The sequence below is a fragment of the Cinclus cinclus genome, chromosome 16, assembly GCF_963662255.1.
Source record: "Cinclus cinclus chromosome 16, bCinCin1.1, whole genome shotgun sequence".
In the NCBI taxonomy this organism is placed as follows: Eukaryota; Metazoa; Chordata; class Aves; order Passeriformes; family Cinclidae; genus Cinclus; species Cinclus cinclus.
Window position 1 is genome coordinate 11,997,035 of NC_085061.1, and position 22,116 is coordinate 12,019,150.

The following is a 22,116-nucleotide window of genomic DNA, read 5'->3' on the forward strand; positions in this document are numbered from 1 at the left end:
GGTGGGTGCATGCCCACCCCTGGCCAGGCTGCCCTGGCCATCCCTGGGGTCCCAGCCAGGGTCCCACCTCCTCAGCAGTGACCTCCAGCTCATCCTCGCACTGGGAGTAGTCCCTCCAGGGCTGGCTACCGTTCAATGTCACCCACTGGCCGTCGGTGCCACACCTACGGCTCACCAGCCCGTGTTTCACTGCGAACATGAAGCACCAGCACAGTCCCTCGGACTCCCGCAAGCCCCTCTCCTGGAATGATGGATCTGACCCTGCTCAGTGCCCTGTTCCAGGGCAGGCATGGGCAGGGCACAAGCTGGCTCTGCTCTGAGCCCCAGAGTTCCCTCACCCCAGGTCCACTCTTGAGTCCCTCTGCCCCTGTCAGATGGAGGGAGGGGAACCCTGAGAGCCTCTCCACCCCCAGAATGGCTCAGCCCTGGCTTCCAGCTCCAGGATGGCAGGAGGGCATCCTCACCTTTCTCAAACCAGGGCAGGTAGAAGGGGCAGGAGACGTTGACAGCGGTGCCGGGGCTCCCGTCAGGCCAGCAGGCGTACATGTCAAATGTCCTGTTACAGAACAGCCCTGCCAGGGGCAGGGACAGGGAAAGCCAATGCTCAGATGCTGGTGGCACAGACACATCAAGCCCTGCTATCCCAGCACCCCTGAAGGGGCTGATGCCACCCTGAAATGGGGCCAGGTGTCCCACACCAGCCTCAGCCCCCCCAGGACATCCCAGCCCCGGGTATCCCATCTGAGATGTGGAGGTCCTTGTCAGTCCCTTGGCTCACCCTCCGTGGGTGACCAGAGCAGAGGATGTTGGAGGAGGGACAAACCCCAGCCCTGGCTCTGTGTGTGCCCGAGCTGGGCACGGCCGGGTACCTGCGGGGTAGGGCTCGCTCGCCATCCTCCTCAGGCACTCGTCACGGTACCGCAGCCACTCCTCGAAGGTCTTCTCTAGCACCTTGGCCTCGCCGTGCTGCAAGCCCAGAGCTGGGTCAGAGCCTTCAGCCCCAGCGCCTCGATCGCCCCCATGAGCTGCTGCCACAGCCCGGGGCTGGGCAGGAGCCCAGGACGGAGCCGGGACGGAGCCGCCTCGCAGGGGTCAGAGCCTGGCGGTGCCAACCCCGCTGTGCCCCGGCCCCAGCCCGGCCCTCACCGGCACGGAGGAGAACAGGCACATCCAGGCGAGGTGGAGAAGGCTCCGCAGGGATCCGGCTCCAAACATGTCCCTCGCGGCTGCTCCCAGCCTGACCAGTGCTCCCAGTGCTGGGGTGTGTCTCAGGCTGGGCGGGGGACCCCGATCCTGGTGAGAGGTGGAGGAACGGGGACAGCTCGGCCCTGCCAGCCACCCACACCCGGTGGAGGCAGAGATGTGCTTCCCAAGCCAGCAGAGGAGAAGATCCTGGACACTTCCTGGGCTGCCACAGCCCCGGGTCACTTCCCTGCTGGAGCCCAAACCTCGGGGAGCACCAGGCATAGAAGCCAGGGTGTAAAGGGCTCACACGTCTTGGATGAGCCTGGTCAGCTTCCACCCACCGCTGCCAGCCCCGAGGGGAGCAAACGCCATCGGGACAGCCGACAGGACAGCCCCAGAGCCACCGCTGCCACCCAGCAGGTGACTGGCGCCCCTGGGTGACCCCGAAAGGGGCTGCAGGGACGGGAGGCAACGAGACCTCTCTGGGGTCCCCTGGGCGCCTACCCCCAGCCAGGCTGGGACCCCCATCCCAGCTGCTCCCCATCTCGTCCCGCCCCGATCCTGCGGCAGAGACCCCTCCCAGCCCAGCGGGGCCTCGGGGGGAGGAGCAGCTCAGTCCCCCCCGGGGCTCCTCAGTCCTCCCGGGGCTCCCCATCACTCCAAGCTGGACGGCTCCAGCCCGGCCCCTCCGCCTCCAGCACGGACCTCCCGGTTTGTCCCCCACGAGGGTCCCCAGCCGGTCCCGCTCGCTACCTGCGGGCTCCGCCGCTTCCTCCGCCCGCTCACCCGGCTCCGCGGGAGCGGCAATCCCGATGTCCCGGTGCTCCCGGCAGCCTCGGCAGTGCCGGTGTTTCTGGCAGCCCCGGTGTTCCCGTTGTTCCCAATGGTCCCGGTACTCCCGGTGTCACAGGCAGCCCCGGCTCCGCGAGGTGAACGCGGCGGTGACCGAGCGGCGTCTGCGGCGGAGCCGCCTCCTGCCAGAGCCGTGCCCCGACGGGAGGGGGTTTTTGAGGGGGTTTAGGGGGGAGTTCGGGGGCGGCACCGCCTCCCGGGGCTCCGGACTCCCGGTGAGACTCGGAGGGTCCCGGCGCCGCTGCCCCCGCGCCCGCAGAGCTCCAACACGGACCCACGGAGCCCCCCGGGAATCACACCGGGATGGGGGTCCAGGTCCAGCCCCACTGAGGGTCGCCAGCTGCATCACAAGAGGACAGCGATGGGGGTCCAGTCCTCAAACTGTGGGTCACAGGGACTGGATCAAGGATGTAGACCCCTTCAGTGTCCCCCAGAACCCCTGTCCCTCTCATCACACGGCTCCAGAAAAAGTCCCTCACCTCCCAGGCTCGGTATCCCTCTGGCTGTCCCCTGGGCTGGATGGTGACATGGTGACAGCCCCTGTGCAAGCAGGGTGGGCTGCGGGGCCACCCTCCCCTGGGGACCAGGAGGCCCTGGGGACAGTATTGGATCCAGAACAGGAACACAGCCCGTGACATCCATGGGTCCCATCATCCAGCCAGGGGAACTTCAAGGGCAGGGACAAGCCATGGGACAAGCCTGGTGGCCTGGGTCATGCTGCCCCCCCCACCACCCCACATGCTGACAGCGGGGAGGGAGGGCTCCATGCTGGGGCAGGTGGTTTTGCCATCAGTGGAGTGGTGGAGATTCCCCCGTGGTCCCCCAAATCACGAGGAGTGCAGCCCTTTCAGGCTCCCACATCCCTCCCAGTGCAGCTGTGCTTCCCTCCTGCTGCAATGCTGCTGCCGACCCTGCCCTGCAGCAGGGTGGGGTTCATCCCCCAAACCTGGATGAATGCACCAGAAAACATATTTATTTTGCAAAAAATAAGGTGTTTGCCTAGAAGCCGCTGCAGTGGGCTGGGAGCAGACACAGGAGTCAGACAGATGAGGAGTTATAGCTGTGGCTCCAGTGATGCGAGCGGTGTCTGGGTATTCCAAATAACAAATAGTGCAGTGGTGGAGCAGCCCAGGGTAAGGATTTGCTGTCTGGGGGGAAAATGAGCCCTCAGGTACCTCCCACAGCACAAAACAATGCCAGGGTGTTTGCTCATTAACAGATTATGTACTTCGGACAAGAGGGGCAGGACACAGAGAATGGCTTCTCACTGCCAGAGGGCAGGGATGGGTGGGATATTGGGAAGGAATTGTTCCCTGGGAGGGTGGGCAGGCCCTGGCACAGGGTGCCCAGAGAAGCTGTGGCTGCCCCTGGATCCCTGGGAAGTGTCCAAGGCCAGGTTGGACAGGGCTTGGAGCAGCCTGGGACAGTGGAAGGTGTCCCTGCTCATGGCAGGGGGTGGGGTGAGATGTGCTTTAAGGTCCCTTCAACCCATACCATTCCATGATTCCATGATAACACAACCCTGGGGCACTCATGGAGGATGATTCCAGCCACGTCCCCCTTCCCAGACAGACACTGCACATCTTCAACCCACAGATCTCCCTGTGTGAACCCATCTATCTAATGGCAGCAGGAGCATGGGGTGGGCTCATCCCACAAGGATGCTGGGTTTGGGGGAGAGGCCAGGGCTACAGTACGTGGATGCCATTCCCTAGAGAGCAATCACAAGACTGACTCCAGACATTTTGTCCCAGTGTGATCCATCTGGATGGGATTTTCTCCCATGTCCCTTGCATGGGGACATTAAGAACAAGCTGTTCCTCTCCATATTGATGATTTCAGGTGGGTCTCCATAGCGACTGCAGTGCTCAAGGCTCAGCTGGGCCAGAACCCGACCCATGGGGTGCTCAGAGCCAGCTGGAGCCACGGGAAGAGGGGCTGGGACAGTACCCCACTCCCAACAGCTGCTGTTCTGCCAGGGGGGGCTTAGGACACAGCTGTCACCGAGGGCACACATCTGGTAAATTTATTTATTTATTTATTTATTTATTTATTTATTTATTTATTACAGGTGATGTTCACCATCAGAGCTGGGAAAATTGTCCCAGAATGATCTCAGGCATTGAAGCTGTTGGTGTTTCTTGGGCAGCCTAACAGCTGCAGGGGTGCTCAGGGAGAGGAGACAATACTCCAGGGTCCTGCATGGGAAAATCATAGAATTGTTTAGGTTGGAAGACCCTCTGAGATCATCGAGTCCAATGAGGCAGCACTGCCAAGTCGACCATTAACCCATGTTCCTAAAACACCACATCTACAAGGTTTTGGAACACTTCCATGGATGGTGACTCCACCACTGCTCCCAGCAGCCTGATCACTCTTTCAATGAAGAAATTTTCCCAATATCCAACCTAAACCTCCTCTGGTGCAACTGGATGCCGTTTCCTCTGGTCCTGTACCTTGTTCCTGGGAGAAAATCCAAGGTCATTAAGGGATAAACACCCAGCCAGTGAACCCCCCCCAGGGCTAAATCCCTTTCCCCAGCACTGTTACCAGCAGCAACACCTCCTGAAGGGAGCTTTCACTTTATCTATCCACTATTGATGGAGAAATTCATCCGTGTGTATTACTGCAGGATCTGCTAATCAAGATGCTTTGCCCCCCATCCAGAAGCAATTCGCAGAACAGAAGCGCTGATCGACTCCCAATTATGCAGCAAACTTCCCAGAAAAGGCTGTGGGAGCCTTACCAGGTAGGGAAATCCATCGGCACGTGAATGCCCAGGAAGCAGCATGAGGAGTGAGTGACACGGCTCCCTGCTGCTGAGCCAGCTCCAGTGCTGCCCCTGGGGTAGCTCTTGGGGTTTTGGTCAGCGTTTGCAAAACTGGAGCATCCATTTCCATCCCATTTCTATCCCCTGTGGCGATGACAGCCAGGCACCCCTCTCCATCACCCAGCAAAGGTCACTCCCAAGCCGCTGTTTCACCACATCACCACATTCTCGTGATAAATGAGTGTTCCCAGCTCAGAAAGGCACGATTGAATCTGGCACTTACTCAGAGCCGTCAGCAGCTGCCGTCCCTCCAGCGAGCCCCCAGGCACTCGGGATGCAAACCTGGATTCTAAATTGACCAGGTCTCTTCGGTTTCCCTGTGGATTCTCACCTAATTTAAGCCGGAAGGTTTAAACGTTAAGATCAAGAACTTCTCTGAAATTCAGCTCTTTTCACATCCTGCCCCGGGCTGGGCTCTGTCCTCTGCCGAAGGGCCTTGGCAGGTAGGGCAGCATCCATATTCCAAGTCCGGGTTCAGATAACCCTGGCACCGGGAATTCAAGGAGCAGATAATAGGATGCATCTTTTATTTCTTCCCTGCCTGGTAGGACCCTGATTGCAACTTCTGCTATTACCAACTCTGGGGCTGCAGCACAAGGAAAACCTGGCTGGAGCTGCTGGACTCAGTCCAGAGGAGCCAGGGAAATGCTCCAAGGGCTGGAGCCCCTCTGTTCTGGAAGAGCTGGGGGTGCTCACCTGGAGAAGAGAAGGCTCCAGGGACACCTCAGAGCCCCTGCCAGGGCCTAAAGGGGCTCCAGGAGAGCTGGAGAGGGACTGGGGACAAGGGATGGAGGGACAGGACACAGGGAATGGTTTCCCAGTGCCAGAAGGCAGGGATGGGTGGGATATTGAGAAGGGATTGTTCCCTGGGAGGGTGGGGAGGCCCTGGCACAGGGTGCCCAGAGAAGCTGTGGCTGTCCCTGGATCCCTGGCAGTATCCAAGGCCAGGCTGGAGCTGTGACAGTGCAAGGTGTCCCTGCTGACGTCCTCCATCCACTGCTAATTGTCATTTAGCACAATCATCATTAAGCTGGGTAGGGCAGGGCTAACCCCAGGTTGAATCACTAAGGGACATGTTCATCAGAGCCTCCCACCAGCTGCTCAGGTGCTCCTCAGAGGTGTGGCACTGCTTTGCCAGCTCAGGCTGGTCCCTAGAATTCTAGGGGGAAGCTGGAAGATTTTCTCTGGTATTTGCCAGAACACCTTTGCAGTCACTCCGAGGAATAAGGGGTTCTGTCTCCATTGTGAGCAAGGCTGAGCCTTGGGCAGCCCAGGGGCATCTCCAGCCACCCTGTGGAAGCAGAGGAGGAAGAGCAGTCTGTGTGGGCCTGGGGTGCCCCTCAGCTGCTCTGGGAACAGACATGTTTTCCATACCTTTAATATCCTCTTCTGTAAAACCAAGGGATTATGAAGTTGCCTCGTTTTGCCCTGAGTTCTGGGTCTTTCCCAGCCTTCCAGCTGTCCCAAGTGTTGGATGTTTGCCACCTTCTGGGATTGTGTGATGAATGAAAATGTATTTTCACCCTGGACTGTAACTGGCACTGATCTGTTGTGCCCAGCAAAGCATTCAAGTCACTCGGACCTGCCAGGTAAGAGATGTGCTCTGGATTTCCCTATTGTCAGAAGGCCTGAGAGGGCTCTAGAAAAACTCCCCCCAGGTTTGCCAGTACCTCATGATATAAAACCTGGCTTAGAGCTGGGAAGGGGAGGCACTGAGACTGGAGGTTCTGTGCTGTCACAAGGCAGGATGCTCCAGGTGGGACTGGTGGATACTGGAAGCCCAGCTACCACAGGAGACGTCAGGATGTGTTTCCTTCAGCATTATTTGGGTGATTTGGGAATCACCCAATGCCCCCAGGTTTGGGAGCTGACAACCCCCAGGCAGAGTGCTGGATCACAAAATGCTTGCTGGAAAAGCTCCCTCCCCCACACTTTGGGCAAAATGAAGTGAAAAAGCAACTTGCCCAATTCTGGAACTGCTAAGTTCCTTGCACGTGTTCCTGCAGGAGCCTCCCAATTAGCTGCTGGAGCAGGTGGATCTGAGGCTGGGCAGCACCCTGGGCTTGGTGAAGTGGCTGCTGCTCCTGCTGATTCTCCTGGTGCTTGCAAGGACATGCTCCTCTGCTCAAACACAGCTCCCATTGGAGGCCCAAATGTGAACCAGAATCGTGGAATGGTTTGGGTGGGAAAGGACCTTAAAGCTTATCTTGTTCTACCCCTGCCGTGGGCAAGGACACCTTCCAGCGCTGTCCAACCTGGCCTTGGACACTTCCAGGGGCAGCCACAGCTTCTCTGGGCACCCTGTGCCAGGGCCTGCCCACCTTGGGCTCTTGCTGGCGTCAGATTTCTGCACCTTTACAAAATCTTCACAAAAATGTAGGGGGTTGGGCTGTATCTAAATGTGTCAATAAGATACCATGAGCTGGGCTGCAAAACCTGTTGGATTTTTTTGTCTACCAGGGCTGCTTGTGTGTGATTTTCCTTCTGTTGGGAAAAGGGCCCATTAATCAGTGTAAATTCAGAGTTGTGTAGTCTCTGATTATTGTTCCTTCCACATCCACCACTCCCGTTCCTGATGTTGCAGGGAAGCTCTGGGAACAGCAGCTTCTGTCTTCCACAGAACTGAGATTTTTTTAGCCTCGTTTTGGGCTCCTTCTGCTGGGCACAGCCAGCTCCAGGGATGTGGCACAACTTGCTCAGAGGGTGCTGCACACCATGTAGGGATGGGCTGTTATCAAACACATTTACTGCTGAGCTGTAAGCAGACATCACCCCAATTCATGCTCTGCAGCCTTCCCATCCTGGAGACCAAATAGGTCTTCCAAATACACTTTGGAAGAGATTTTGAGGACTATTCATTTCTCTCTTAGTTAATGAAACCTCAGGCTGGGTCCTGGGTTTGCTGGCAGTGTGATCTATTTTCTGGGGGTCAAGTCAAGAGAGATTCCTGACTGAACATGTCAGCTCTGCTCAGAAAGATGCCCAGACATCCTCACCAGGGCTGTTTTTCTGATGTGACCACACATTTTCCAACAGCTTATCAACTGATGAAGGTACCCAGCCTGCAGGGGAAAATCTATCTCCTGCCCAAGGAGCTCGAGATCCTCATTACCTAACTGAGGGGGGATAATAATTCCTCAAATCCCATTAAGAACTACAGTGCAACAGCATTGGCACTGAGGTTGTAAGGTCTCCCTCCAGCAGGCAGAGGCAGGTGACAAAGCTGAGGCACAGAGAGCTGCTGGTAGTGATGCTGGATTCATCCAAAAGGAATGGCTTCCCCTGGGCTCAATTTCACAGGCGAGAGTAGTTTTGCACTAGGAAAAAGAGGTTCCAAGGAGGGGGTCATTTCCAAGTCAGGGGTGGCCCTGCTGTCACTTCTCTCTCCCTGCTGTGGCTGGGATTCCTGCCAGGAGATGAAGCTGGATTCAGGGATCCCTTTGGCTTTCCTGGGAGCTGGGGTTCCACAGAAGGGCTCAGCAGTGCCATTCCCTTCTTGGGCACTGGCCCCTGTTGCCTGCAGGTCATGGTTTGCACAATCTGCCAGCCCAGTGATCTCCCACTCCCTCTTGTTCACCATCCCCTGCCCAAAGCCCCTCCAACACTTCCACTCCAAAACTTTCCATGGCACAAACCTTTTTATTTTCAGGAGTTTTGAACACAAACCAGCTCCCCTCACCTTTGAACAGGGCAACACTTAATTCTGCTGCTGAGATCACAGGTTTCTGCCAGCACAGGAACATAAAATTCACAGACTGGCCCAGACCAAGGTCTGTTTATCCAAGACTCCAACTGCCCCTGAGAGCCCCCCTCAGAAAGGGGGGAAAGCCAGGAAAAGGCAGTACCTCCACAAGGAAGGAGTAATTGGGATAATCGTGGAAGAGCTCTCATTTCCACCCATTTGTGTCCCTAGTTTTGATGGCAGTGCCCAAATGCTGACTACACTAAATTATTGTGGATATAAAATACTTCACTTTGGGGGAAAACCCTCTGGAATTGTACTCAGGCCTAGACATTTTAATGCAGTGGATGTTGCCCTTGGGGACATGGGTTAATGGTGGCATAGGCAGGGCTGGGGAATGGTACGATTTGGTGACCTTGGAGGACTTTTGCAACCTCACTGATTCTGTGGCTGCAATGGTTTAAATAAAGAGGTTGTGCCAAGTTTGGAGCCTGGGGAAGAGGAGGCCCAGGAGGGCTCTTTTCACCCTTTTGCTGAGCAGGGCTTATGTTTCCTCATGCATGGGCAGTGTTTTTCTGGGTGATCCTTATCAAAAAGGGCAAAATTGGGAGACTGTCACAGTGGTCTTCCAAACTTGCCTTTCTGTGTCCTTGTCACCCTGGCTGGTTGTTCTCTGTGCCTTTCCCTCCAGGTAGTCCAAGAGCCAAAATACTGATGAAAAACACACCAGAGCATCTCGTGATCATTATGGGTCTCTTCCAAGTCAGGATATTTGATGAGAAAACAAAGATTTTTGGAACCCCTGTGCCTTGTGGTGATGACAAGCTGGACTTGCGGCTCCCAGGCTCACTGGAAGGGCTGTGCTGGCTTTAAATCAAGCTGAGCTGTGCCATCTGAAATTGGACCCCCAGGAATTAGGCAGACTTTGGGAAATCAGCACTTAGTGCTGGCTTTGAGTGGGTCAAATGGCACTTTGTTGTGGAGGGAGCTAATGGAGGGTGGGTGTATAATTTTGTTTTTCACTGAATATAAATGAAAAGCCAATCCCCTCTCCTGACCTGTCAGAGAGATGGAGATGGATCTGGAAATCTCCTTGCTCAGGGGTGTTTTTTCATTCTAAGTAGCTTCTCCTGCTCATCTGCTGAGCCCCCAAAGGGCAGCTGTTGATTTATTACCCCTGGCGTTTGATCCATGGGTTTTGGTTTATCCTGGGCACTCTAATGCCAGCCCATTAACAGGGAGAGCTGCTCTGCACTGTAATTACAGGGAACGTGACATTCCTGCATATTTCTCTTCCCCAGACCTTCAGATTTCCCCAGGCTCCTTGGCACAAAGGGCACTTGGCTTCCCCCAGTGATTCCCTGGCCATTTCCCCTCCTCCTGGGAAGAGTTCTTTCCCCTTCCACACCAATGAAGGGATGAGGTTAATGTTAAATAAAGTGGGAAGGAAGGCATTTGCTCATGAAACTCTTCAAAAGCCAAGAATTCTGCATGCTGAGCTAGCCTCAGCAGCAAAGAGAAGCCTCAGATCCTGTGGATAAGGCAGCAGCCCAGGCATGAAAACAGAATTTAGGTGAAAATTAATGTCACAGATGGGAAATAAGGGAGGCTCTGATTGGAAGAGCAAAAACTGGTGCCCAATTTGGAAGTAAAAGGAGCATGAAGTGTCTGTACAATTCCATGAATCAGCCAAATTAAAACCTCATCACTCCTATCCTGCCTGATTTTGATTTTTTTTGTACCAGCCCTTCTCTAAGCAAATGATCTGTCGGATTTCCTTCCCAGTCTTTCAAGCAATTTGTAAAGCTAAAACCTTGTCTAACAGGTAGGTTGGGAAACAACCCTGCAGAAACAGGTGGTATTTTCTCCACCATCATGAACACACTAATTTAATTTTTTTTCCGCAGTATGTGAAAGGTGACTGAGAGTATATTGAGGTGTACAGCAGCTTCACAGGAGGATTTTCCTGGGATGCAAAAGAAGCCCGAGGACTTTTTACCCATTTTTCCCCTAACAGGGCAGGCACAAATGAGTGTTTTCCGATTTTTGCACTTGAAGAATCTGAAGATTGTTCATTTGACTTTTATTTTTTTTCCCCTAATTTAAAAAAACATTAGAGAAATGAAGTTTAAAATAATTTGTGTTCTTCCTGATCGTGTTTTCAACAGCACATTTATGCTCCAGCTCAGACAAAAGCAGAGGGGCTCCAGCCCTTGGTGTTTATGACCCTGGGGCAAGCCAAAGCTGTAAAATCACACCCTGACCCTTGTGAGTGTGGTCCAGGTGAGCCTGATCCCAAGTAACCATGTGCCCCATGGGAATCTCATGAAGCAGCAGCTCCTCACAAAGCCTAATTACTTGTTACCAGAGGGGGAAAAAATTGCTTTAGGTCCGTCTGCCAGGTAGTGTAATAGAAGGATGTGAGAATTTGACTTAAAAATATATGATAGAAGCTTTAGGGCCAAGCTCTGCTAAAAAAAAAAGCCCTCCAAAACCTCTGGGGAAAGAACAGTAGAACTTGAAAAATGAAAATATATATATTGAAAAAAAAAAACCAAAACAAACACTCCCAACCACCATTTTATCTGCAACAAGAGGTCTGATGGCTGAAAGGGCCAAGAGAGGGAAAGATAAATAAAGCTGATTATTTATATGTTGAGAACCTGACAGGTTCTGTACTCAAAGCCTGCAGTCCCAGCTGATGGCTTGTCCATTGCCATCGACACCTGCACCAAAACTGTCAGTTTTGTTTCCTTTCCAAGAAAATTTCCACTTTTGTACTGATGAACAGGAGAAATAAAAAACAGTTCCTCAATTGTGGGCTGTGGAATGGGGAGATGTTTCCATGGAGGTGAGTTCATGTGCTAGGGAATAAGTAGAGGTGCATTGTCCTTCAGGTGTGGGTTGCTAGAAATGGGAAATGGGCAGGGAGAAAAGTTTATCCTTCATGGATGGAGTCTGAGCTCCTGTCAAAGAGGCTGCTCCTCTCTGGGTCCCTGCTTAGTTCAAAGCTACTTCCACCCCACCTCCAGCAGCACCTTTATGCTGCCTAACATTAATATATAAATATCAAGTATATTTACTTAGAGTCTCAGTGTAGTGTTCACCTCAGCTGAGGAATTTATTTTATTTATTTTACAGCTTTGGCTTTCCCCCACGTATTTCATGGTTAGTGAGTGTAACTCAGAGCAGAGCAGGGGGATGGTTTCTTTCATCTCCCTGAACAAATGGGATTGCTGATATATTCCTGAACTGCTGAATTATTCCAGGTTTGCTGTCTCATGGCATTCTAGCATAAGAAACCCAGTCTCTAAACATATCTCCTATTTTCTAATGTAACTATTTCAGTATTTATTGTTTCAGGATTTATTGCTCTTTCCTTGCATTTGATTATTATTCAATCATGCATGAGTATTGCTCACTACAGTTTACATCTGTGTATTTTCTAAGCTTGGGCAGTTAGAAGTGAAAAACTGAACTGCTCTGCAAAATGTTTTCAGACATCCAGAGATCAGCCTGACATGTAGATGATTTTCAACTCAATCCACCCTGAGATACAGATTACCCGGTGAGGAAGAGCTGTGGCTGCTCCACACAGTGTTAGTGCAGAGATGTGTGGTCATAGCTGCCATTCCTTTGTCCATAGAAGATCATCACTGTCAGCATAGAAACCCTCACCCTATTCTTCCTTGATCCATCAACATGAAAATTGATGTGGGTTATGTCTGTAGGGGTAAACTGGGGACATCAAAACCCATTAAGAAGTTTATTATGAAGCTGCTACCAGATCAGTCACCATCAGATGAAGCAGAGAGTTGAGAGGATGCAAGAGTCGTGTTGGTTGGCCATGGCTGCCTTCTGTAGCAGCTTCTGCAGCCCAGCAGTTCTGTGGGTCTGTCTGAGCATCCCAGGGATGCTCCTGCCCCTTCCCTGATTTTCCAGGGGCCTGCAAGACCCTTCTGGAGACACCCTGAAACCACCCTAGGCATTTGGGGACCCTTGGCACATTGCACATAGGGAAGACATTTGGAAGACATAGGCAAGAGAATACTGCCCAGAGAGTGAATTCCAGCTGCCCACAGTGCTCAATAAATATTGCTGTGACACTGGACTTTAGGCCGGACTTTACTGCTGGTCTTCAGACGATGCGCAAAACTGAGAATTGGAATCCCACTTACGCATATGGAAGACTAAAATAGCATGGCAATGAACAGAAAACATGAATTTTATTAAACCTTCACACTCTTAAAATCTTCTACAATTCTACAGACTTAAAATGTGTGGCAAGAACATTCCAGGGAAATCCATGCCTAATAACAGAGGGGTTCCTAACACCTATGGGCAGGAATGTCCCAGTGCCCGAGCTCGGCACTGGTCACGCATTCCCTGCCATGTCCAGCAAGGCCAGAGTCGATCTGGGGCTGGAGAGTCAGAGGGGAGGCGAGAAATGGAGTCTCCTCTTGTGAGTGCCAGGGCGCCTTGGCCTCTTCCCTCTGGGCACCGGGCTCTGCCCGGAGCTCTGGCGCAGGCACTGCCTCATCGGGGCCCGGTTCTCCAGCAGCAGCTGCAGCAGCTCCTCGCAGCAGCCGCGGCCCTGGCAGCACGGCCGTGCAGAGGCCGAGGCGCTCCGGCTCTTCTCCTGCAACGCACAGCACGGGGAGGGAGCCCCATGCAAGGGGCACGGGGGCCTCAGGGGCCGAGCCCTCTGCCGCCGCCTGTGGCCTCTCCTGCACAGAGAGCCTCGGGCCCGGCCGGGCTGCCCCGGGCAGAGGCTGCAGCAGCAAGAGCTCCGGCCGCCTCTGCCGGGGCTCCCCGCGGCTCAGCCGGGCCCCATTGCTGCCCGGCCGCGGGCTCAGCCCCCGCTCTGCCTCCGCGCCTCGGCCAAAGGGCTGCCCCGCAGGCCCAGCACCCTCGGGGCCTGCCCAGCTCTGCTCCCGCACGGGGCTCTCAGCCCCGGCCCCGCACCCTGCCGGCCCAAGGCCTCGGCGGCTCCCGGCCCCGGCCCTCCTGCCCCAGCCCTCCCTCCCTCACCTCTCCCCAGCGCCTCCTGCGCCCTTTGCCAAGGACCCAGCCCGGCCCAAGGCTCTTGACGAGCAGAGCCACGGCCGCGCGCATCCACGGCAGCGCCTCCACCGCCAGCGTGGCGTCCCTCAGTGCTGCCAGCTCCTGCTCTTCCAGGGCCTCGGGAAGCGCATCCCAGCTCCCAGACACCTCCCTGGGCTTTTGGGAACCTTCCAGGCACTAAAAATGCAGCTCCTCTTCCACCCGCACGGCATCCTTTATTGGGTCCTTAGTTTGCTTTCTAGCTGTTTTATTTTCATCACTTTCTGAAAAATAAGTATTTCTCTTCCTTGACTGGACCAATTAAATTTTGCTTCTTATCTACAGTGGCTGAAGAGTTTTATTCTGGTCCCCCCAGCAGCAATTCCTGCTTCAGAAATGCGTCAGGCTTTACACATTTTGCAGTTCGGGAGAAACCCTCCGTGTGCATTCCAGGCTCCAGATACCACAATCTGCTGTAGGAGATTTCTCTTCTAGTCTCATTACGGTGTCTTTTGTTTGATTTTTGCCACGCAAAGCTGGGTTCTTGCCCTCTGAGAGATCCTCACTGTGCCCTGCAGAGCACATTGAGGGTGGATGGATGCCCGGGATGTGGCTGGTGGATCAGTAAAAAACGAGGTTTAGTTTTTCAGTAATTTTAAAAAAAAGTTTAATAAAAGACAGAAAGAGACAATAAAGCAAAACGTTATAATGGCTGGGTGCTTGGCATTCCACCTTAACTCAGAAAACACTTTGTTAAATGCATCAACTTGTTGCATATTCATAGACCTTTCATGCATCATTAAAATCACCCCCCTACCCCCAACCTGTAAATCAAGATTTTTTTTAACATTTTTTTTTCTCTTTGTGGCTCCTTTTTGTTGGTGTACTCCCTGATAACGGAGATCAATAAATCTTTGCTTGGACTTTTGGTGTTTGTACCCCGTCTTCATCTAAACAGGATAATCCAAGAACGTGAAGTATTTTCTGATTATCTTTTTACAATTCTCTGAGTTACTCACACGAACAAAAGCTTTTTACACCACCATGTTATAGTCCAAGAAAAAAACATATTTATCTATTATTTCTAATTTTTGTTAATAGCACAACTAATAGAAACTACATTAATTCAGCAAAGTTTTCCAACGTTATACATATAGCGTTCATTTTAATATTTGCAAAAAGCCAATAATATAATACAGTGTACTTAGGTCCGTGTGCTCCGGCCAGGTGCAGCACGGGCTCCCCTCACACCTCACACACAGCCGGGGCTCCTCAGAGTCCCCTGGGAACGGCTCCAGCCCTCCTTCCCGAGTCATAAACCCCATCCTGGCTTAGCCCGGGTGTTATAAACTCCTCAGACCCCAAGTGGGAATGAGTTATAAAAGTTTCATTGAGAACAGATAAAAATTTCACAAAGCAAAAGGGACACCACTGCAAGCGTAGCCGACCACCAGAGCCTCCTCCACAAAATGGCAGCTCCGCCTTTTTCAGCCCCGGTGTTACATCAGCCGAATACAGCTACAAACATTTTCCTTACGTATCCCCGGCTCCTCCCAGAGTCCGCCAGTTAACTCTTCTTTGTCATGCATTGGTGGAGACCTCCTTGCAGGCTGGTTGGAGGTGAGGTGCTGTCACGTCAGGTCCCCCCAAGGGCCAGCTGCCCGCATTCCTGGCTGCCCCATGCAAGGGGCACGGCCACACGGCCTCCCCTGTCTCTGACAGCGCCGGACACCAGCGCTGTCTGGTGGTTATAATACAGACGGGAGAGGAGAGCATTTAAGGAAGAACAAAAAGAGGTCCAAAAACAACCTACAACAGAGTCACACATCGAAAGAACCTTAAACCTTAACAAAACTTCTTTTAACACTAATAATATCCGTTCCTCATTTGCGAGAGCCAATCACCACACCACCCATCTGTAACACCCGGGGTGTCCCAGCGCGGGGGACCCGGCCGTGACACGGAGCTGCCGTCGGGGCCCAGCCATGGCCGGGGCGCCCGGGGTGGCCGGCAGGAGCAGGAGCAGGAGAAGGAGCAGGGCAGTGCTTTTTATGACCCTGTGCTGGCCACAGCTCGAGTGCGGTGTCCAGTTGTGGGCCCCTCAGTTGTGGGAGGACATTGAGGGGCTGGAGCGGGTGCAGGGAAGGGAAGGGAGCTGGGGAAGGGTGTGGAGCACATGTCCTGTTGCAGAGGAGTTGAGGCAGCCTGGGGGACTCATCCTGGAGGAGGTTTGGCTGAGGACGACACTTTCTCACTCTCAGCACCTCCGTGACAGGAGGGTGAAGCCAGGTGGGGCCGAGCTCTGCTCCCAGGGAACAAGAAGACACAGTCTTGAGTGCACCAGGCAAGATTTAAGTTGGCCACTAGAAGACTTTCTTCCCATAAAGGCTGATATTAGAATGAGCTACCCATGCGTGTGGCGGATTCGCTGTGGTGGGAGGTGTTTAAGGGAAGCCTGGGCATGGCACTCAGTTCTCTGGTCCGGTTGCCACGGGGGCGATCGGTGACAGATTGGCTCGCTGATTTCAGCGCACTCTTCCACCCGGATTTATCCTGCCATTCCGTGATTCAGTGTCCGGCTCGCCGCACACTTCGCTTCCCGCGGGGTTTGGCCCCGCCGCGCCGCCGTAGCGCATTGCCTCAGAGCCGCGGGTGCCGGCGATGTCGTTCCGCGATCTCCGCAGTGAGCGCGGCCGGGGCGGCGGGGCCGGGCCGGGCCGGGCCGGGCGGGACGCGGCACCACGGCTGGGCCTCCCGGGGATCCCCGCTGCTCCGCCGGGCCGCACACGGAGCTGCCGGCGGGCGGTGCCGTGGGGATGCAGGGCTGAGCCCGCCGGTCCCTGCCTGGGAGGGGTCTCCGCTGCCGGGGGATGGTACAGCTCTGCACGGGCGGGATTCCCCCGCACGTAGGGAGCTCTATTGAATGCTGTGTTTGTGGGCAGAGGATGCTGTCTGCGTTGTTTCAGCTCAGGAAATCTCGTTAAAAGCGCCTGTTTTCACTTTGGCGTGTTTTCTGTTGAAATTATACAATTTCTGTTAATTATTGAGGTTTAATTTTTTTAACAGTGCTTTGTACTGGGTATATCTCGTGGTTGGTAAGCAGAACTCTGGGAGATGGCGATCATGGTCGAGCCCTTATTGGATATCTGAGAAGGAATCCCTGTTCTTCCTCATTTTTCAGATTTTACTGAGATGATGAGGGCGCTGGGGTATCCTCGACTCATATCCTTGGAGAATTTCCACACCCCAAACTTCATGCTTGTGTCAGAAGTGCTGCTGTGGCTGGTGAAAAGGTCGGTGATGAGGCCAACAAATTTTGGGGAGATGCTGGGATGCGGCCAGTGTGTTTGGAACTGATGGTGTGCTGTAAAATTAGGGAACTCAGTGATATTTACTCATTCTTTGATCTCTGCTCTTCTAAATACCAGATAGAAATGTGGTAGTTCACAGGTTTTTAGCTTAATGACACAGCCTGGAGTAGCAAACCCAGGGACTCATTGCTGGCAGAAGTTGAACTCTTGACTGTGGGCACTTCATTCAAAAGTAGCCTTACCTCTCACACATTCTCCAAATTCCACAGACATCCTTTTATCCAAACAGGGTGATCTCTTGTTGGAACTTCATCAAAACCCAGCCGTGTTGCTACAGCTGTTGCCTCAACCTGGTATTGTCCTGCATCCACAACATGTGTAAAAGAAATAGAATGGTTTGGTTCCAATCTACTACTGTCCACTTGCAGTTTTACATCCCCTTAACCCATTGACAAACTTTAACCAAATATTTAGTTAAATATTTCTGGATGTTGAAGTGTTCTTTTAATTATACATTATCTTCTCTCTTCTGTTTAAGTGTAAAATTAAGGGTTTTTTAAGATGATAAGGTAGAACATTATAATTGAAACCAACATTGACCAGTTTGCTTGATTGTTATTTTTTTTGGCCTGGATTAATAACTAATACCCATTAAGTTTAATTAAGTAATTAGAAATTTGCTGAATACTCTTTCAGTTGTAATGAAATAGGGATATACTTACAACTATTTAAAATTATTTGGATTAAGTTGCCTAAATGGTCTTTAAAATGCTGCTGTTACACTGAGGGTCCAAATCACTGAATTTCCTTTTATTCTTCCGTGGTTCCTGCAGACTGGCCACTTCTAGAAGTTTCTGCATCTCACTTACGGGATTTTTTTTAAGCATTTCACAGATTTCAGTTTGATTTTCCATAAGTTTCCTTTCCTTCTGGAAGAAGTGTATTTGAAATGATGTCTGGGTATGAACTTGTGCAGTGTGTCAGGTTTTACAGCTCTTGCACAAACCCACATACCAGGCTCTGAATGCCCCAGTCTGCAGTAGGAATTTATTTACACATTTAATTTCCAGTTTAGTTGCCAGAAGCTTGTTCTAATCTCCAGGTGTTTTTTGTACAGGTATGAACCTCAGAGTGACATTCCTGGGGATGTGGAGACAGAGCAGGACCGGGTTTTCTTCATTAAGGCCGTGGCTCAGTTCATGGTGAGTCTGCCCAGGAGCTGTGCTTGGGCTGAAATCCTGAAAATCTGAAATCCTGATTCCATGGCAGCTTCAGAGCTTTTTCTCTTAACCCCACAGAGTTTCCCTGCAAGGTGTGGCTGAGTTTGTGTTGCATGCTGGTGCTGCTTTATCCCTGGAAATGTCCAAGGCCAGACTGGACAGGGCTTGGAGCAGCCTGGGATGGTGGAAGGTGTCCCTGCCCATGGCAGGGAGTGGGGTGGGATAAGCTTTAAGGTCCCTTCCAGCCCAAGCCATTCCCTGATTCTGTGAGTCTGCTGCTGGAAATTTGAAGAGGCCAGGGCATGTTGTTACTGACATTCTGTACTCCTCTCTGCAGAAATGGCATCTAAATACCATATTGGGATCTAAAACAACATTCATCCTTGTCTCTCCTTAGTTATAAAAGGTAACAGTGGAAGACACAGCTGTAGATGAGTTTTTAAACCATTTAAATTGTTGTAGAAGAGATCCCACCATGGTTATTGCTAACTTTGGATGTCTCATTCTTTCCTGTGCTTGAATAATCATAAGTTCTGATGTTTTCATCATGATAACAGAATCATGTATTAGTTGGATGAGATTGCCCATAGATCAAAGCATGTGTTCTTTTCTCAGATCAGTTTTTTATGCATGAACGTATTTGGATTGGGCCATCAAATTTCTTAGTCTTTTGGAATATAACAACATTGTATTTCATATAATTCATGTTATTTGGGAGCAGTGTGAGCCTTTGATGTTATCACACAATTCAATATGTGAGAACTTTCTGGGGCTGCAGGTAGATATGGAAGCAATGGAAGTTTTTATGCTAATACCAAAAATTAATTACAATACTTTTTAAATATCTTTAAACTTAATTAAAATGTCAGTTTAGCAATATTTCCCTTGTCATTTGTGAACAGTATGCACCACAACTTCTCTTAATTTTGCCATGTTCAGAGCAGGGGATATTCCTGTACATATCAGAATGTACTTTTGAGTCCTGGAGCATCGTGAGATAGAGTGAACAGGTCTGTTTTGTTTGGGAGGGTTTCCCCCTCCAAGCACAAGTCTGGAAGCAGAAATAATGGAATGCTTTTCAATAGCTGATTTCATGTCAGAAATCCCAGGAGTTTTGGAGAATTACATAATATGATTCAGAAAATGAAATAAATGGAAATTACTTTAATCATCCTGTACTTAGTCTCAGTTAATATTACCAGTTAGTGTGGGGATTATTGTAGGTTTTCAGCATTTTCAGGATGAGAGAAGCTTGTAGACATTTCCTTAATAATTCACTGTCCATGCAATCCACAGTTATCCTCCCCAGGAGTTAATGGTTTTATGCATCTGTGGGCAGATGGGAGATGTGATGGAGACAGAATTGTCTCAGAAGAGAATGTCAGGACAGATCCATCATCACAGAGTGTAACTGGAGCTTTGCTCTGCTGTACTGAACAAGGAGTGAGGAGGTGTTAATTTTCCACTCAAATTAGCTACTGCTCTGTGTTCTTGGCAGTTTGAGAACTTACCAAATGTCTCCTTCCCAGACCCAGACAGAAAAGTTCTGAAATGCAAGGTTGCCTTAGGTGTGTTTTTAATCAATTCCCCCCCTGGAGCTGCCCTGGTCTGTGGGGCTCAATACCTGGCTCCTGCTTGAGCCCACTTGGATCCAAATTTTGAGTGCAACAAAAAGCCTCCAGTGAGTTAATCTCATAGAAATTAATTCATGAAAACAAACTCAGCAACCCAAGGGCACTAAACCTTTTGCAGGAGTCAGACATCACAGACAAATTTGGCTTAATGATATTAATAAAGCAAATTGTGAGGTTAAGCAAATTTTCTGGCTGTTGCTGCTGTTCTTGTTATGTATTTATATTTTTTTATTGCATTTTAATCATGTGATCTTCAGAAGAAGTAGCTGTGGTTTTTAATGGTTCTGTAAAACTAGAAATGTTATAAAATAAAACAACAAATCAGATAGGTGAGTGTTCAAACATGAAGTGATGGAGGTGACTTTCCAGACATGAAGTTGTCTTCTTGACCCCACAGTGCTGTTGTGCCAGTCTGAAGAATAGATTTACTTGTCTGTGTGGGTTTTCTTCTTTTTAAGTAGCCTTCGAATGAAAAACCTTTTTTTTTCCTCTTACTGGACATTGATTTTACTCTCTTGAGGGTGAATGGAGCTGAAATTGGAACTCCTGTTTCTAACAGCATCCTTTATAATTTAGTGCTTTGGTCCCCTTTGGATGGGGGATGTTTAAGAGAGTATCAATTTAATGACCACTTCTCCCAAAATGGAGTACTTGCTGTTTCTGCAATTAATTTTTTTGATTGCTTCTACTGCAAGGGAAGGGAGGTGAACATACCTGGCTTTTCATTTTGTCATGGCTGATTTGAGGTCATTTTGAGACCAGCATTTCAAAAGCAATTAGGATTTTTTTGTACTGTGAGTCTCATATTCCCCTGGCTCAGGGCACACAACATCAGGAGCCCGTTCTGGAAGTTTGGGCTTCAATTTTTAGGAATCACAGAAGATCCTGAGTTGGGACCTTGGGGCTGTGCCCATTCCCTGGGCAGCCTGATCAGTGCCCCACCACTCTCTGAGGGAAGGAGCTTTTCCTGAGATCCAGCCTGACCTCCTAACACAACGCCAGCCATTCCATGGGTCCTGTCTCTGCAGACAGATACAGAGAGTCATTTTCCTCTGCTGGGTTGAGATTTTGGGATGAGAGAGGCAACAGGAAAATACTTGTTGGAAATTAAAATCTGATTTTAAAGTCACAAAGTCTTGACAAAATGCACCTGGACAAAATAAATATGGGCCAACATCCATTTGCTTTGTTTCTTTGGAAAAGCTGGAGCCAAATCCATGGTTTCAAGTGTGGTGCTTTCTGTATTTAGTTTCACAGGAGTTTTTCCTTCAGTCCATTATTCAGTGAAGCTCAGTGCAGAGCTTATAATTGTATTGTACCAAATATTGTAATATCTGAGCCTCTTCCCCCAGCTTGAAGATCCTGCTCTGCCAGACCTGAGGGAATGTGAATTCCTTCCAGGAACACTGTAAAACCAAAGCTGTGTAATACCACCATTGACTCACAGATAGGCTCTATCTGCTACAGCATTCCCAAAGAAACATTTCAGCAGAAGTTTCATTGTAAAAATATACTGAAAAGAAGACGTTAAGTCACTTTTGGGCTTCATGTGTCATTTTTAAGATTAATTTTTGGATCCATAGCTGTTGATCAATACTTTCTTTGCTTCCTTGCTTAGTTATGCCATCACAAAGACTCCTTCAAAATTTAATCTGAAATTTGTGGCTGTGGCTATTCATTTATAATATAAACTTACCAGGAATTTCAAGAACAGCATTTGTGTCCTTTCTGTGACAGAAAGTAATTTCCCCTTTTTATTATTTTGAAGCACAAAAAGATAATATTTTGAATTTTTAATATTTTTTCCTTATTGTTCTGTCTACCTTTCAGAGATGGGAGGCAAGGGAATAAAATCACTAATATCATAGCAGGGGAAAAATTGAGAGAAACAATAAAACATTTGGAAGGTGCTGCTGGAAGAGAAGACAGTTAAATTAGGATAACTGCATTATTCTTGCAACTCATTAAGGGTGAAATTTACCTCTCTGCAGCATCATCACAAGACCTGGGCAGCACTTACTTTCCACTTAAGCTTAATTTGAATTTAAGTGGTGCATAGGGTTTTTGCTGATCTTTATTCAGGGAAGAAATAATGGTAGTTTGAGGGTTTTTCTGCAAATGTTCTGACATGCAGAAAGTGCACAACTTTCATAAAAATTTCTTCTAGAAATACCAGTATTATCATGAGATAAACTGGGTGTCCAAACAGGAATTACTCTGTACAGCAGAGTCTGGTGCCCCCAAAGAGAGTTTTGAGTGCAGACAACAGAAGATTTTTCTAACAGTGGTGATGATTTGCACCACTTAATTAGTGGTTTGTCTGGAGTCTCTTCTGTCTTCACTCAGAGTCAGGATTAAA

The 22,116-nt window shown here is 50.4% G+C and overlaps 1 protein-coding gene across 2 annotated transcripts in view; it reads left to right on the forward strand.

Moving 5' to 3' along the window:
- The first annotated feature begins 16,253 nt into the window (after positions 1-16,253).
- Positions 16,254-22,116, forward strand: part of CLUAP1 (clusterin associated protein 1) — a 55,822-nt gene continuing 49,959 nt past the window's right edge. For both annotated transcript variants that reach the window (XM_062503675.1, XM_062503676.1), the window contains exons 1-3: positions 16,254-16,275; positions 16,774-16,885; positions 18,021-18,105. In XM_062503675.1, coding sequence (XP_062359659.1) covers positions 16,254-16,275; positions 16,774-16,885; positions 18,021-18,105 — 219 coding nt within the window. The remainder of the gene's footprint in view (positions 16,276-16,773; positions 16,886-18,020; positions 18,106-22,116) is intronic.